Consider the following 16,856-nt stretch of genomic DNA (forward strand, 5'->3'; position numbering starts at 1 on the left):
ATGGTGATAATGCTTTTCCCTCTGTCTGCTGACTGATGCTCAATCTAGAAAACCATTGCGAGCCAGCGGCCCTATAAAGCACCAATACGGAAGGCAAGTGGTTATGAGCAGATACGTACACCTTTGATGCAAAGGTCATGTTATGACTTAGGCTCACTTGGGCATCTCCTTAGTGATCACCTGATTTAACATCCCATGATTGCAGCCACAAGCACAGAGCCACTGTTCAGCCTGATTTCCAAAGGCTTTTCCAGATTTCATGCCACCCCTGAAATGCCAGTGTTTATATACAAGCCCTTTCTCAGTCAGGACTAACTGAAAGAAGAAGGGATGCACCCAGATAATTAGGAGACAGGGGAATTTTAGTGATTCTTTCTGTCTATCATTTTGTTTAGCCACATTTCTATAATTTATGGAGTGAATATTGTTAGCTCTCCCAGTGCACTTCCCTTCCAGGACTTAACATTTTACGGTCATGAGTTGCTTACACAACTTCCAGTGAGGGAGGTCTGTACTATTTTAGATTTATACATGGGCAAATGAGGGAACAGGAGAGAACTCCCACAAGCCCATGGAGGTGGAAGTGAAGAGCAGATGTTACGCTTTATCTTGTTTTCTGACATGTGGATCTATCTCACTCTCTCACAGCAGTCATGCAAGCACATTTATCAAGCACAACATGCACACTCTACTACTCTCCCAACGTTTCTAATTCAAGTTACTGCACCCTCACACAGTGCAATTGATCTAAGGAAACAATTTTAATCTTTTCAGTTCCCTCTTTTCTAAACCCAGTATTTTATTTATTGATTTATTTACTACTAAAGCAAGAGCAGCACCAAAGCACTTAAATCAAGGATGATGGTCTGCTATGTGCGATGCTGTAAGTAGTAATGATACTAAAGACCCTGAGTCTAAAAGACTCATCATCTAAGCTTATGATAAGCATTGGGCATACATAGACAAAATTGTATCCCAAAGAAGCACAGTTTGTACACAGAGCAGTGGTTTCAGCTCATTACCAGCTGTTGTCCAGGGAAGCTAGGTGAAAACATGCCAACTACAAGGAGAAAAAGAAATCCTCCTTACCTCAGTAGGTAGCACCCACCCAGGTGCTTCTTCACTTCAGTGTGGAATAAACAGCATGTATGCCCCATGCTGCGTCCCCAAGACGTGTGCAGATTTCATTCTCTTTAACAGGGCTAATGCACCAAAATCCTTACAAATGGGATTTTGAAAACTGTTCATAATATTAGAAATAGCACAATAAAGTGACATCCAAATTTGACCGTGCTACCAACACAGCTTCTTTTATGCACAGCATGTTGTGTCCTGAAACACACTCAGAAAGCAGGGAGAACATCTGCAGTTCTTATCAATTAACGTTTCTGCAGCACATCTACCTACGCCATGCTGTGCGTCTGCAAAATGGTCCAAAAACGAGTATATACCAACAAAGGTCTCTAACCAGCAACCAGTTACCTACAGCCTTAGCCAAATTCAGTCCAGACTGTCCTGCCCCTTCAGCCCTGTCCCGGCTACCCCTGCAGCTTCTGTGGGTCTTCGCACCCTTGGTCTGGCTTGGAGTGGCAGCAATGGGATTATGCCCTTTTGAGAAGGGGGAAACTCTAGGAAGCTGTCTCCTCTTCATCCCCCACATCATGGCAGGGACACAGGAAATGGAGGAGAAGACCCCTGTGTTGGTCAGAGGAAAGCAGAACACTGGAGCAGCTCAGAAACACTCGATTGTTTTTACAGCACCCACCCACCCGGTGATCCCATGCCCGGGACGTACCCTGCCTGCTCCCCGCACCTTGCTTGATGGGCTGCTCTGCCCCATCCTGGGACGAGTGCCAGCACGTAGTGGTGCGTAGCAGCCTCTTGTTCTGTTCTGAGTCAGAACCTGGAACGCTGTAAGCACAGGTCAGCCAGTCCCTGCTTCCAGTGTAGTTATGAATGGAGAAGTTTGGGGTCTCTCTTTTTTTTTTTGGTCCCTAATAAGGAACCTACCGCAGATTTAGCCATTACAAAATCGTGCCATGACATTTGTCACAGCCTGGAGAGGATCACTCAAGTCTTGGACCCTGTCCCCACTGCCCGTGACAGGCCACAGGAGCTGGCTGGCAGCTGTCTGTGGAGATTCCTCCTCCTCGGGCCATGCTGATGTGGTGGCACCAGGCTGGTGCTGCAAGAGTGAATCACCACCTCTCGTAGGAGTGGTGCTCCCCAGACAATGGCAGGTCTGGGAACTGTACGCAGCCACTCCTTACGCTAGACAAACTTTGAAAGGAAAAGCAAACTGAGTTTATTTGACTAAACTGTTTAACAAATCAGCACCTGTTTCTTGGAGGAAGAAAGGGGGAACGAGTTAATGTGCCAAATAGTTTTGAGACAAAGTGACTTTTACTGTTTTGACAGACCTTCACGATTGTTTTGTGGTTCCCTCCAGGTAGCAAGCTCCCCTGTCCAGTTAGCCCCAAAGACAACTTACACATCTGTCTGGAAGTGGGGTACAACCTTTTAGATAAACTTCATCCTTTGCCTTTGCTCTCTTTGAGATGAGCATGAACTTACAGTAAAGTTCCCCTGTTTATCTCGCTCTCTGGATAGAGTTCTGCTCAATGTAATTCCACCTTTATTGCTATCTGAATCTCCATCCTTAAGTCTCAAGTTTTGATCCACCTATAGCCACAGTTGCCAAGGAATAGCCCCGGAGTGGTTCTCCTGGTTGGGCAAACCCAATCAGGCATAATAGTGGCTCAGCTGCAAATAAATACCACAGCATAATGCAAATGCCTCTCCTCTTGCCAAAAGTTAAGAGAAGTTTCATCACCTCCAAGGATATATGAACTTGCATTCATAAGGGTTTAATAATATCTCACTTCAGAGCTATTCATTACACAAGCTGTAAGTAAGGACAATGAATGAAGCTCATTAGCAGTTTGATACAGGCTAGATAATGATGGCAGACAAACAGCCACAGGGACAAAAGTGCATCTGAAGTAGATGACTCCTAAACTCAGCATGTCAGGATGATGGACGGGACACTCTGGCCATGCTGGCGTTCTTAGTTGTTGCACTTTTGTTCCCTGCTGCTAAGCATGGCAAAGGAAAGGTTTCCCAGAGTTCTCTAGCTGACGCTTCCTTAAAGCCTGTTCAGCCCCAGGTGCACAAAGCAACCTCTGCTCCCAGGCAGCCAGATGGCTAGCTGCAATCCAGTCACTCTTTAATTAACTTTGGTTTTTTTTTCCTCTGTGGGTTGTTTCTGGGACAAAGGAAGCTGACAGCATGTTTGTTTACATGAGATTGGTTTGGCCTGGCAGTTCCCTGGGTCTATACTAAGAATTCTGAAGTGTCTTTGGGTTTTGTTATCACCACAAAAGGAGTAGAAGCTGAGAATCCAAGGGGATTTCTAGGATGCATCTAAAGAAGTTATGTAAGTATGCTGGTTTACTGCAAGTCATATGCAGATGGGCAGCACACAAAACAAAGCTGATGGGGGCAAACTAATCCAAGGCCTTGATTACTGTGCACTGCTGAGCTGCTGCAGTGTATAATTAACTTCAAATGCAACTACAACAAACACTGACCTGTAAGCAGCTCCTCTAAACCCTGTGGAGTTGCTTGCGTGCATAAAGTTACACAACATACATAAAGCAACTGTTGGATGGAAGGTTCAAGATGTATCCCTCCACACAGAAGAAAACGCCAACCAGCAGTTATCACCTGATCTAGATTAAAAAGCATAAGGGTGTAAAGAATCTTCATTAAGAGTTAGTGACTAAAATGTCCAGGTATAAAACTTAACAGGTAGAAAAATATTTAAGTAACAGATCAAAAGTAAGTTTACCCTGCAATCCAGAGATGTGAAACAGCTTTTACACTTGTTAACTAACTGCCCCTAGCAATCAAGCTGTGGCAGCACGTACGTCATATACTGAGACCCCAGCTAAACACCAAGCAGGCTAGCAACTGCCAAGCTCCATCTTGCTACAGAGGACAAAAGCATGGTGTAGAAGAGAGCAAGTAGAAGGGAGGGTGGGGAAGCTGTACCAGCTCACTATGTCTGAACATACAGAGGGTAGAAAGGATTAGCGAGAAAGGAGGCAGCCAGATTACAATGGAAAAAGGATTATGGAATGCTTTCTTTCATTCGGAAGTAGCAAGTCTGGAAGGCATAAAATGCTGAAGGAGATGCATGAGAGAAGAGGTGAAGGAGAGTAATTTTGAATCAGGATGGTCTTAAATGTAAAGGCTGAAGCACATTGCCAGCATCTGTCACTGAAGGGAGATCTCTCTAGATGAAGAAGTTTTTAAAAATTACTTTGAGGCCATGTTGCTTCTGACAGCAAAGAAAGGGACAAATGATACAGATCTCATGGGCTCTAATTTCACTGCAGAGCTAAGGGCAGAGCTGCTGCAAAAGCATGCCTGGAAAATCGCAGAGGTGCACCCTGCTATTTTGCATCAGAGATATTTTTTTAAAATTATTATTTGTTGAATCACATCCCAGATGAACAAGCAGAGTCCTCCCCCTGCTGGCAAGTAAAAAAGACATAGCAATGATTTTTTTTATAGTCATGTCAATCTAAGGCTATAAATGAAATAAGGAGCATCAGACTGGGCCTATTTTTTATTAGGTCAACTGATACAGCTGGGAAAAAAAAGACAATTATGCAAAACACAAATCCTTTTTCAGGACTTACACAGAATTATTTACTTTGAAGGCTGATACAACTCGAGAATAGTTACTGAGTTCAATTTAATCGTTAACTTGTTAGACAACTTGCAAGAGGATCAGAGAATAAAACCTGTAGAATAACTTTTAGTAGCTGAGTAGGGTAATTGTAACGTGCAATAATCCCATTATTTCCACTGAGTCCTTGTCTTTTAGTGCCCAATTGAGTTTTGGTGTCTAAAATCCCTTAAAGGCAGACTGGTCTGGAAAGTAAAATTCATAATGCTACTGAACAGTGAAAATGGACTCAGTAGACAAGTTGGGTTTATTGTATACCATTTTCCCCAACTCATGTCCTCAGATAGCTCTTCAAAAATCATCTGTAGAAAAATCTCTGCTTGTTATGGGAAGTTATGGTAAGTGCCTTTTGGACAGGATTTCTTCCTTTAGATGATTAGTTTGGTGGATGAGGGGAGAGCAGTAAGTGTTGTTTATTTTGGCTTTACTAAGGCTTTCGACACCATCTCCCACAGCATCCTCATAGACAAACTGATGAAGTACAACCTAAATTAATGGGTAGTCACGTGGACGGAAAACTGGCAGAACGACTCAGCTCAAAGGGGCTCATCACTAGTGGAGTACCCCTGGGGTTGATAGTTTAACATCTTCGTTAACAACCTGGATGAATGGACAGAGTCCACTCTCAGCAAACTGGCAGATGATACAAAACTGGAGGGAGTAGTTGATAACAAGGCGGTTGTGCTGCCATTCAGAAGGACCTCAACAGGCTGGATAAATGGGCAGAGAGGGTTGTCAGGAAGTTCAAGAAAGGGAAATGCAAAGTCCTTCACCTGGGGAGGAATAACCTGTGCACCAGTACAGGCTGGGGGCTGACAGTCTGGAAAGCAGCTTTGCGAAGGAGGACGTGGGAGTGCAGGTGGAGAACAAGGTGACCATGAGCCAGCAATGTGCCCTTGTGACAAAGAAGGCCAACAGCATCCCCGGCTGCATTAGAAAAAGCATTACCAGCAGGTTGAGTGAGGTGATTTTCTTCCTCTCTATTTTTCTTTTCAGTTCCAATAGATAAACACTAGGTACTACTCTGCCCTCAACAGTATAGGTAGTATAAGAATGGCTGAATTGTGATTACATGGAAAAAACAACTGTTGTCTTTTAATTATAAAAAGCAGAAACATTCTTCAGCTATGACATTCAACATTAATAACCACTGCAACATAAACAAAAATATATTCCCCCATCCTTGAGAATGGAAAGCTACGCCCTTTACCACAAAACACTGTCTGCATGCTTATGTTTAAAAAGGTTTAATTTTTCACCCTGGTACAAAAATACAGTACAATGTGATGGCAAGGCATTCGCCAAAAAACATTCAAAGAATAAAAGGGGAATTCCCCGTAAAGCTTCAACATAACCCACCCTCACTTGATAAAACAATCAAAAGGTGAGTGCCCAAGGAAAAAGTTAAATTTCTGCCCAAAGGCAAATAAAGATGAATCACACACAGTTTTACACAAAAATATGTTTGCAGAGCTAATAATTTCACATGCTAGTTGGACATTCATGAAATTTATTCTACTTGGCTTAGTGGCAGAATTCATGGTTTGGGATGTCTAGAAAACACCTGGCCCAGGAACATGCCCCATTGATAGGAATCCCCGGTAAAAACAACGGGATCACATAATACCAGTGAAAAAGAGGGATCCAACCCTGCTTAAGCGTCAAAATGTTGGCTACTTCTTGTTATTCCAATCACACCGTTTGTCCTCAAATAATGTTTCACCCTACGCACCTCCCTTTTAACACCAAATATTAGTGGTTGCTCAAACACACAAACTGATGTGTTTGCACGTTACCTAGTTGCAAATAACCATTACAGTACAAACTGCCAGGCAGAGGAGGAGATAACACTGTAACTGATGCATGTGTGTGAACTCCAAACAGGGTTTAAGCTAACATTGTTGACAGAAGAATTATGTCCCTTCAGTGCATCTACATTCTTGGTCTGTTTAATCATTTCCTTTTAGAGTTTCCAAGTGATGGAAAAGCATCATTCAGTGTATTCATTATAGTTCATCTCCCAGGTGTTTTTGTTTGAAAGCATCACCTGTTAGCTTCTCCTGGGCCTCCTTCATCCCTTGGACAACTGAAAGATTAGACAGAGAGGTATCAACTATTAATTTCAAGATGAAAACATCAAAGTGGACTGGTAATGAAAGCGTTTTAAAACAATACAGGTACAGAATGTAGATCTACAAATTAACCTGTGGAAAACAAGAACAGTCCTGCGCCTTTTTCCTAACTATTTGTAGCTGGGTCACGCAAATTGCATGATTTGCCATGTCACAACTGGAGACAAAGTTTAGGTCCTATAGACATTCTAGTAGGTATTAAGGTGAATCATGATTCTGAACGTGGTTCCTCAAGGCATAAAAGAACCACTCACTCACACTGTATCTAACAGCTCCCAGTTATGCTGTAAAGTATCATCATTTTTCTCCACTCAAAAGTGAAGGTGTGTCCTTCACGCAGGACACACCCAGAGTTTCATCTCACTAAAAATGCACTTCAAACTACTTTGCACATACCTTGATCAGCATTGGTATAGAAGTATTTGTAGCTGGGGTTTCCTTTCTCATTTATGATTTCTGGGTGGACTTTTCCACTGGGGTCTATGAAACAAGAAATCAAACAGGAAATTTAGGTGGTAACAATAGACAATTGGTAACAGTAAGAACTGTGAGTGGATACAACAGCTGTGGCTGCCTTACCCATGAAAAGGATTCTGGGAATATAACCTCCATCAGGACTAAAAGCTTCATCCTTTGGCTCTTCATCATCCTACCAAAGCAGGACAGAAGAGAGAGAACATGTTAGCAAGATACCCAACAAAACACAGCACTCATTTTAAAGAATCAAGCTATTGCCTTCCGACTCCTTTTACCCTGAGCAATTTACATCTTGAGCAGACACTAGGTAACTGCGGTATCTTCCACTCTCAAAGGAAAAAAAAGTTATTTTTACCTAAATGAGTATCATTTGTGAAAATAATCATATTTTTTTCTGTTCTGTCAATTTGCATTAAACACTCCACTTTGGTGTAGGAATGGCTGATATGTCATGAGACAATGAAAATAAATTCCATTACTGCGGCACAGAATGACACAAGGTACAAACTGTGAAAGAGACAATGGCAGAAAGCCAGGTTTATAAACACAATTAAAATAACCAGACTGAAGAAAATTCTTTTTAAAACAATCAGCTATATCAACCAATCCTGAATACCTATTCAGGAGTGCAGGATTTACGATGTACACAAAACAGGATGCAACCAGTTAAGTAGGATTCCAAATACTTAATTACTAGACAGCAATATGGATACAAATCAGAGGGCAGCCTACCTCAAGGTTGACCATAACAAAATTATGGGCAAGTTCAGAGATCTCCTTGGATTCAGCAAACTTTGGCTTTAAAGCTAAATATGGTGAAAAAAGAAAAAAAAAAAAAAAAGAGGAGGTGTGTAAAGACATTGGAAAAGATTTCAGGTTTTCAGGTCAGCGTCAAAATCTCAACTTCATTCCTCCCTCTGGAGAGCTGGTACTTTTCAATAAGCAGTGAGTAAATGGAATATATGTATGAAACCATTCAAGCCAGGCACAGAACAGCAGGTAACTGAAGCAATCCTTGCTGGGCAGCCATATGATGAAGCCTGGCCAACAGACATACGCGGTCATATTTGAACCAATGGAACAGAAGCAAAAAGCTTGCTGTAAACCACTGTTCTCACTCAACTAGCTCATCCTTTAAGCTTAGCCATTATGCCCAGCTTGTTCATTTGTGATACTGAAAGAGACAAAGCCTCATCTTCGAAGAACCACCAGCTGAAAGTAAGGCAACTTACACTTAATCCTTGAACATCATTCATTCTGTTCCATTTTTTATAGCCAAGTGCAGGAGAAATTGCAGCCACTACAGAAGTGCAGTAATGCAGCTGTTATTTTGCTGGCATTTAGGCATGGCTGACTTTTGGCAGTGCTAACAGGTAAAGTGGCACAGTATTACACTGCTCTAAATGAAATACAAATACCATTAGCTACATTTTGAATGCAAAGTTCATGTTTCTCATGGTTACGTGATTTGTATACAAAAGTTCATTAGAAATTTCAGCAAGTTCTAGTATTAAATACACTTACCTTTGCAAGCTCCACACCAAGACTTGTGGATGATAACCATAAGAGGCAAACCACTAAAAAAAGAAGAAAGGAAAGGGAGAAAAGGGAGGAAAGGAAGAAAAAGAAAGAAAGAAAAAATTGTCAAAGAAAGCTTCCAGTTGAGCCTCTAAATCACTACATTGTATTACATGCACATTTTAACAGTCAAGACTTCTACAAAGGCTAAATGTAACAGAAAATGAGAAAGATGTAAAGAGATTCTGCTGTGTTCTAAGGTTGTCTTGCAAAAAGTTCTCCCAATCTTAGAACATGTATAATAGTAATTTATTACAACTGCCAGCCAATAACTGCTCATAGAGGAGGAGACTTTCTCTTTGGAAGATCTGCTCTTAACTAGTTTATGTTTCAGTCACCTCCTATGACTAAGACCCTCCATTGAACAGTAATCACACACAGTAACCTAGCAAGCCCTCTGGCTGCCAGGCTAGCTTCCTACATGTTGGCATGCTGAAACAAATCTGTGACAAATGTGACAAGTGCCAGGACTGAGGAGGAGGGGGGGCCTGCGTGGAACTGCAGCCTCAATAAAGTGCAATGCAAAAGGACCAAAGTTATTCTTTATTATTCTCTGTCTCTTCCCAAATAATTCACTTGACCTTTACTACCTATGCTACCCAGAGGTTAAGTTTCCGTCGCCCCGAGATATGTTTTATTTAATCCTATTCTTCAAAAATCCCCTCAGCATTTCACCTTCTGACAAAATCAAACTTACCCAGTTCAATTTCTCTAAGTTGCTTTATAACACATTCAGGCTGCATTATGCGATTAGACAAGAGAGGCCTTAAAGACACTACGAATTCCACATATTTCCTGTTGTTAGGGTTGGTGATTCAATTAATCCACCACTTCACTGCTCCTGACTATTTTGCATCAATTTTACCGTTCTAACAAGAAAAGCAATACAACTACAGGTGACTTTTGTTGCTACTGAACACATCCAGGTAGTACAATACTTACCTCTACACTTTCTGCATGCAGAAGTCCTTACTAACATTTTCATTGTTTCTACCATTCAACAGTTGAGCTGGTGAACGCTGACTAGGGCAAAAAACTAAGAAAGACTAAGGAACAAGGAATTGGGAATCTCATCCCTTTTCTCTCACCAATAAACCCCTTAAGCTATGGCATAATATCCAAGGGAAGCTGGTAATAATGATGTAGCTTCCAGAACAGTAAGAACAGCGTAAAACTAAGTGAAGGAAAGGAAGGACTCTAGAGAGAATATACTACATGGATACTTCTTTCAGGATATGCCAAGCAAAGCAAACTGTAAGCTTTCTGCTACTGTAAACTCTGTTACCATATTAGAGGTTAAAAATAAAGTAAAATTTTCACACACAGAAATTACAAACACCTTTGCACGTAACGGCAACTAAATTACTAGCAGAACAGATGTATGAGTTTTTCTTTAGCTGTAGATAGATATGAAAGGAATTCTCTACTTAACAGCATTCAGTTATGGCCTTCAGAACAAGGAAAGGGTGGAGAGGAAGCCATTAACATTTAGAGTAGTTCAAACAGAAGTCTGCCATTTATAACTAACCAATATTTTATCACCTTTACAGAGCACTCTGTTTGCAGTAAGGAGCAAGAATACACATTTCCCTAGTAAAGCTTGTATTGCACCAGCGCCCTCTCCCTGATGATGAAAAAGCAGTTTTTTTCATTGTTTCCATACAGTCCAACATGATTTTGCCTCTTTCTTGAGGAGAGGCTGATTTAAGTCTAGAAAACACCCATTGTTCTTATCATCAAGGATCAGTGCTTCATGTCAGAAGAGTTCTATCATCTGGTAATTGGTACTGCAAAACACTTTTTTTTTTTTTTAAGAGAAATTTTCAAAGCAGATTTTAAATGGAAGTGCTCACAGTCTTGAAATACCAACTCTTAGTCAGTGAGAACTCATAAAAGTTTCAGAGACACTGAATGTATTTTCTCAGCTTTATTCTCTCTACTTTGACTGGGAAAATAAACTTATTTACATCAAAACATTTTTGTAGTCATTTCTCAGTTCTGCAGTCCCTAAGTCCACCTAGCAGCCAGTACATCAGATAAACAGCCAATGTAATTGAAGTGACCCTTCTTGCCCCACTTTACCATTTCCTCCCAAGTAGCAGTACACATACAATTAGAACCAAAAGCCAAAATTTATTAAAATGAGGGATGACGTATCCACCAGAAAGTGAAAAGTTTATATAATATGTGGTATAGCAAAGACTGAAATTAGTTGCAACTAAGTGCAAAACCAAGTTACCCATCACACCTGGTACAGGCCTACAGGAGAGTTTCACCCAGAACAGACACTGTCATTTTAGCTCATTCTTCCCATGAGAACACTCATTCTTAAACAATTAAGTGTTTTCCAAGCTGCTTAATGATGACCTTGCAGAGAAAAGACATAGCAAGTGATTTTAACAGAATAGTCCTGCAGGTCAATTAAGACTTTACTCCATTTAAGGCACACAATTGATTGTTAAACCTGAAACAGAGAGGTTTGAGTTTGCTAAGCCAGCACCCTTCTGTAGTGCAGAGTTTGCAAATCTATCTCTGGGGTTCAGTAGGACTTTCTGAAGCAGTCGCATCCTAAAAACACAGCTTGTTCCAGTTCTGGACCTGAAGTCCCTTTTGCAGTTTGACATTATCTGGAGACACCCTTGGAAAAACAATCTTCTTATTCAAGACATACACATACCAATGCGGAGGGGACAGGTCTTCCCTACGGTCACCACCTTCTGGGCTTTTGTGTTCAGACGCTATTTGAGTACTGGGGTTTATGTCTCCATAGGAGACCTCACTCGCTCGGGGACTCAACAGTAGCTCTCCTTTCCGAAAGATGCAAGCGGGGAAAACACAGGGGTGAGGGAACAGCATCCCTACGGACCCTCTTAGCAACAGAGCTTGCTCGGCTGCTGCAGGGACACGCGGCATCCATCCTCCCAGAGCTGCTGCCGCCACACGATCCGACGCGCGATAGCTGGGACCCCAGCTCTGCGGGGGCCGCGGCTGGAAGGCACGTTCTTACTGTTGCAAGCACTCCGGGACCGGAGCACGGCCCGGGCTGCGTGTGGCACGGGTGAGAGGGTTCACTGGATGCTGCGGCTCAGGTACTGCAGGAACATGCTGGCCAGCTGGGGCAAGTTCTCGTCGCTGGGCTGCATCTTGGTGTAGCTGATGAACTGCCTCCGCAGGCGGCTCAGCTCGGCCATGCTCACGGGCCGGTTCAGCACCAGCCCCTCGGCGACGCCGGGGACGCGCACCACCTCCCCGGGCTGGGCCCCGCTCCTCTGGGCGGCCATGACGGCGGCCAGCACCTCCTGGGTGACGCGGTCGAGGTGGTGGAGGAAGCCGCTGGACTGCAGGGGCTGGCTGCGGGTGGCGCGGTGCGGCGGCGGCGGGGCGCTCTCGAAGAGGGCGGCGCGGATGGCGGCCAGCGGCAGCGGCTCCTCCCCGCCCACCGTGAAGAGCGGCCGGTCCCAGCGGTTGCGCGGGTCGGGGGCCTCGAAGGGCGGCTCGTCGGGGCCGCCCGGGCCGCCCGCGCAGTGCAGGAGGCAGCGCGCCGTGCCCGCCTGCCGCGCCGCGCAGTACAGCTCGTAGCGGATGCTCCGCAGCTCGTTGCCCGCGTCCACGATCACCACGTCCCGCCGGCTCAGCCGCCGCTCCACCTCGGCCCTCAGCGCCGCCCGGCCGCCCTCCGCCTCGGCCACGACGTGCGCCTGCCGCTCCGGCCCGCCCAGCGCCTCCCGCAGCTCCGCGGCCCGCCGGCTCTTGCCGCTGCCCGGCCGCCCGCACAGCACCACCAGCGGCATCCTGCCCCCGCCGCCCGCCCCGCCGCCATTCTGACCCGGACGGCGACGGCGACCGCTTCCGCTCGGGTCACCCGCGCCCCGCCCACGGTCGCCCGCGGCCCGCGCCGGAGCCGGTGGGCCGCGGGCTCGCGTGGAAGGCCCTCGGGGGCAGCGCGCAGCGGCAGCGGTTCGGCACAGGCGGCCCCCCGAGGGCCAGCGCCTCAGGCGGCCCCGAGAGCTGTGGGGAACCGCCTCGCTACGGCACGCCTCCGGCCCGGGGACACCGTGCGACGGGTAACGGGGGTTGCCCCCGGGAACCAGGCGCTCGGTCCCGGTGTGACCGCCGGATCCACACCCTCGCCCGCAGGGAACTGCAAAACCAGGCGTCTCCAGCATCTCCGGCACATCCAGACTGTGCTATTCACGGAACTGAAATCCCGAGTCTGGAAACTTCCCAGACCACCGGCTCAGGCGCATCTCACCTGATGCGTAACAGACAGTTCCGTACAAGTTTTCATCTCCTGACCCTAAGGTCAGACTTAGACCAAAAATATGCTTTTTAGGCTTATCTTTTCTTTGTTGGTGGTGGTTTCTCCCAATCCTTCAATTCGCTAACACTCGAATGCTGCTGAACTCCAATCAGCGAGCCGGTCTGTGTTTCCAGCAGCGAAAGGAGAGCGCGTGCCTTACACCCGTCCCTTGCTGCCGGGGGTTTCTGACCAGAAACGCTCACCCTGCCTCAACCTGACAGCTCGCCACCCCTCTCTCCCTCCCTCCTCTGTCTCATTTTACAGCTTCCTCTGCTTCACTGCAAAGTAATGCTACAATTATTCCCGCAAATACTGAAATAGTCCTTTTTTTTTGCACAGGTGTATCAAATAAATGCTAAAATAACCAGTTATAAAAACCTGTAAGACTTCTGAACTGTACCATCTGGGTTAATTTGGTGTCTACGCTCGCCAGATAGATCCGTCTGAGAGCAGAATTCAATTAAACAGCAAACCTGGAAAGTGCAATGAATTTCCGCTCGTGTCAGCATTGTCAGAGCTAGGTTATAAATTTAAAAGTACAAGTAGAATCTATAAGCATACAATTTTCCCTCTCACATTTTAACAAGAAACAGAAGAAATTCTGAGAAAAAAATGGGTCAAAATGTCATTTTTTACCTTTTCACAGAGACAGTGTTCTTTTTAGAGTTTAAGCTTAACCCAGAAAGGGTTCCACTTAAACAACTTACCAGTTCACTATAGTCTGACACTTTCAGACTTTTTCTGCAGATGGTAAAAAAATAACTCTCTGATCTCCCTCTGAGGCCTCATCTATACAGGCACACTGAATTTTACGGAAGCTGTTAGCACTGCCGAGTTCAAGGGGACGGAGTACTACTCAAACATGCATCCGTGGGTTTGAGAACCATCTCTTTCTTTACTATGATAAACAATTATTTTCTTCTCATTTCAACAACACGCTAGGACTTCAATCATTTAATTCGACTGCAGTGATTAAACCTACGTGGTGCCTCAGCAAAGTTGGCAAAACTCTGCATTTTCTCTCTAATAAGCTATAGGGATCTGAACAGTCTCCTAAACCACCTTCATGTTTATTAACAATTACTGTTTTCTGTGGTTACATTTAGGATTGACACAGAACCTCTGTGAATGTTTTTAAAGGCACTTTTCTGTATTTAACGCTAGCTAACATACCTGGCTGCTGCCTCTTTCTTCCCATCTTCTAGTGTTCTCCAATGAATATGATCTCCAAAACCTGCCAGAGAGAAGGGTTTATAAATGGTGCATAATTTAACATGTCAGCTATCAGAAGAAAACAGTCCAACCCTAAGAATATTGTCAACTCATTTTACATTCTTTTTTTAAAGCCAACTATAATCCCAGCCCTTGAAAGACTTCTGCAAATACTTACAACCTACATAGTCTTATGAGGAATCCCACTGAAATTAATTAACAAAAACATACCACACTCATTAATATTTTTATGTGTATGCAAATGACACCAAAATCCCCCAAACAGAGATTAGAAATGAAGGGCCTTCTGATTATTCCCCGTTCTTTTTCAATCTGTGAACATTTATTAACTCATCAGTGACAAATTAAACATGTCAGCATTTGGCTTTCTAAATCCCACTGAGCGTGAACTAAAGCGAAACTTAAAAATTCCTAGGCCAACATATGATCATTAATTGCTCTAAAACTATTAAGTATTACTGCTGATATTAATATAATCAAAGAGTAAGAAAGAACACCATTACACAGATTTCTGAACGTTACAGTGTATGAACGATGCAGGAAACATTTTATCTCATACCCAGGTAACAAGTCTTATTATGTCAGCCGAGATAAAGAGTGAGCGAGCCTACATTTAACAACTGCAAAGCAGGGACTGCCAGGTTTTTTGACCCTGTAGCCAACACAGCACATGGCCAAAGCCACATGGAGAGCTGAGACGAAGGAGATCCAGGAACTGTTCGTAGGGGAACTCCCTTCTCTCATGGCTCCAGTAATGTGGGGCTGTGCTGGATGACCAAACATCAGCCTTGACTTGCCTCTTCCCATTGCTGAGGGTTTGGATTAGTCAGGAACCCCCAGTGCCCACGGTGCTGAGGGGGGCAGATTTCAGGAGCTGCAGAGGGATCAGGAGCCACAGACTGCCCAGTGCCGACACAGGGGAAAGTGGACATTGTCTCCAGTAGACCACTATGGCAAAGAAGCTGGAGAACGCCAAAAACAGGGTCAACAAAACCTTGTGGCACTTTAGTTCAGCATCCAGGAGGTTTGAACAGTTGGCACAGTATTTTTATTGCCTTATCTCCTCTCCTGACGTGAACAACTGTGAACATATATGATGCAACACATCAAATATTTAGTTGTGCTACAGTAAGGTGGGGACGCCTTGTCCATGTCCAATCACACACACATATCAGCTGCAGAGGCAGCCTCAGAGACGAGGCTATGTTTGAGGCAGAGCAAAAAACAGCTGGATTAGCAGAAGTCACGTTTACTCAGAATATCAACACATCAGCTATTTCATTCAAAGGCCAACATGTTAAAACAGGGAAAACCTTCTATTGTTCTAGCTAGGAAACACTTTTCGAAGGCTTTTCTTTTTTTTTTAAACTAAAACCCACTTTGTGGCGAGCTTCGGTATGTTTTTAAAAGCATTACGCAACACAGTGTTCCTTTTGAATGAAAGACATATGAGCAATTAACTGTAAAACAAAAGGGGAATGACCGGGATCCACACCACAAAGCTTTGCTGTCATTGATCGAATTACCTTGCTACCAGCCCCGAAGAGGAGATTAATCTCCACGACGGGCTAAAGCCACCACCTGGGGTGAGGCTCAGGGCCCTGGGGCAACTGAACCAGGCTATTAGACATGGCTATTAGACAAGGAGGCCTCGGCGAGCCAGAGGAGAGGTGAGGAGCGGTCATGAAGGAAAAGGGACGCCGAGGGCGGGAAGGAAGAGCCGTTCACCGCCCGCCAGGAGCCAGCGGAGGCTGGGCAGGCCTGACAGGGCACCTTGGCACCAGGCGGGGCACTGAGGGGATGCGCCCCCCACCCCACTCCCCGGCCTTCGCCACATAAAAGCGGGGCCCCTCGAAAGGGAAACTCCTCGAGGTTTAGCCTGAACAGAGACAGGACGGCAAAGGTCGCTTAAAGACCCCCTCATCTTTAAAGTCGGGAGGCAGCGGTCTCCCTCTAAACAGTGCCAGGCCGGCCCGGCCTCCCTCCCCCCACCGCCGCCGCGGGCTGTGGGAACCGGCCCGGCCCCCCCGCGCACCCATTCACGGCAACGGCAAAAGCTGAGAGGAAAGCCCGAAGAAAACGTTTGCCTGACCCTTTCCGAGCCCTTCCGCGGCGGAGGCTGCGGAGGCCGCCAGCGCCAGGCACAGGCAGAAGATGGAGGCTGCCGCCGGCTGAGCCTTCATGGTTGTCGGCGCGGGCAGCAGCGGCACCCCGGGTGCAGCCCCTAAACCTCCGAGACGGGACCGGACCAGCTTAAGTGATTATTCTTCCCCCTCCTTTTTTTTTTTTCTTTTTTTTTTTTTTTTTTTTTTTTTCCCCCAAGCCCAGGAAATGATGTGAGGCGGATGTGGGCGGTGCACCGCCCTCACCTCTCGGCTCG

General features: G+C 45.2%; 2 protein-coding genes across 2 annotated transcripts; both read right to left on the reverse strand.

Moving 5' to 3' along the window:
• Positions 1-4,620: 4,620 nt before the first annotated feature.
• TXNDC12 (thioredoxin domain containing 12) lies at positions 4,621-16,809 on the reverse strand. Its single transcript, XM_075037097.1, has 7 exons — positions 16,569-16,809; positions 14,417-14,477; positions 8,890-8,942; positions 8,098-8,171; positions 7,468-7,537; positions 7,285-7,368; positions 4,621-6,842 (listed from the first exon to the last, which is right to left on the reverse strand). The coding sequence occupies exons 1-7, from the start codon at positions 16,657-16,659 to the stop codon at positions 6,763-6,765; spliced, it is 513 nt and encodes a 170-aa protein (XP_074893198.1). The 5' UTR covers positions 16,660-16,809; the 3' UTR covers positions 4,621-6,762.
• Positions 8,950-14,393, reverse strand: KTI12 (KTI12 chromatin associated homolog). The gene has a single exon (XM_075037096.1). It carries the CDS (start codon positions 13,107-13,109, stop codon positions 12,012-12,014), a length of 1,098 nt encoding a protein of 365 aa, XP_074893197.1. The 5' UTR covers positions 13,110-14,393; the 3' UTR covers positions 8,950-12,011.
• Positions 16,810-16,856: the final 47 nt, after the last annotated feature.

Source organism: Buteo buteo, chromosome 10 (genome assembly GCF_964188355.1).
Source record: "Buteo buteo chromosome 10, bButBut1.hap1.1, whole genome shotgun sequence".
NCBI classification, from domain to species: Eukaryota; Metazoa; Chordata; class Aves; order Accipitriformes; family Accipitridae; genus Buteo; species Buteo buteo.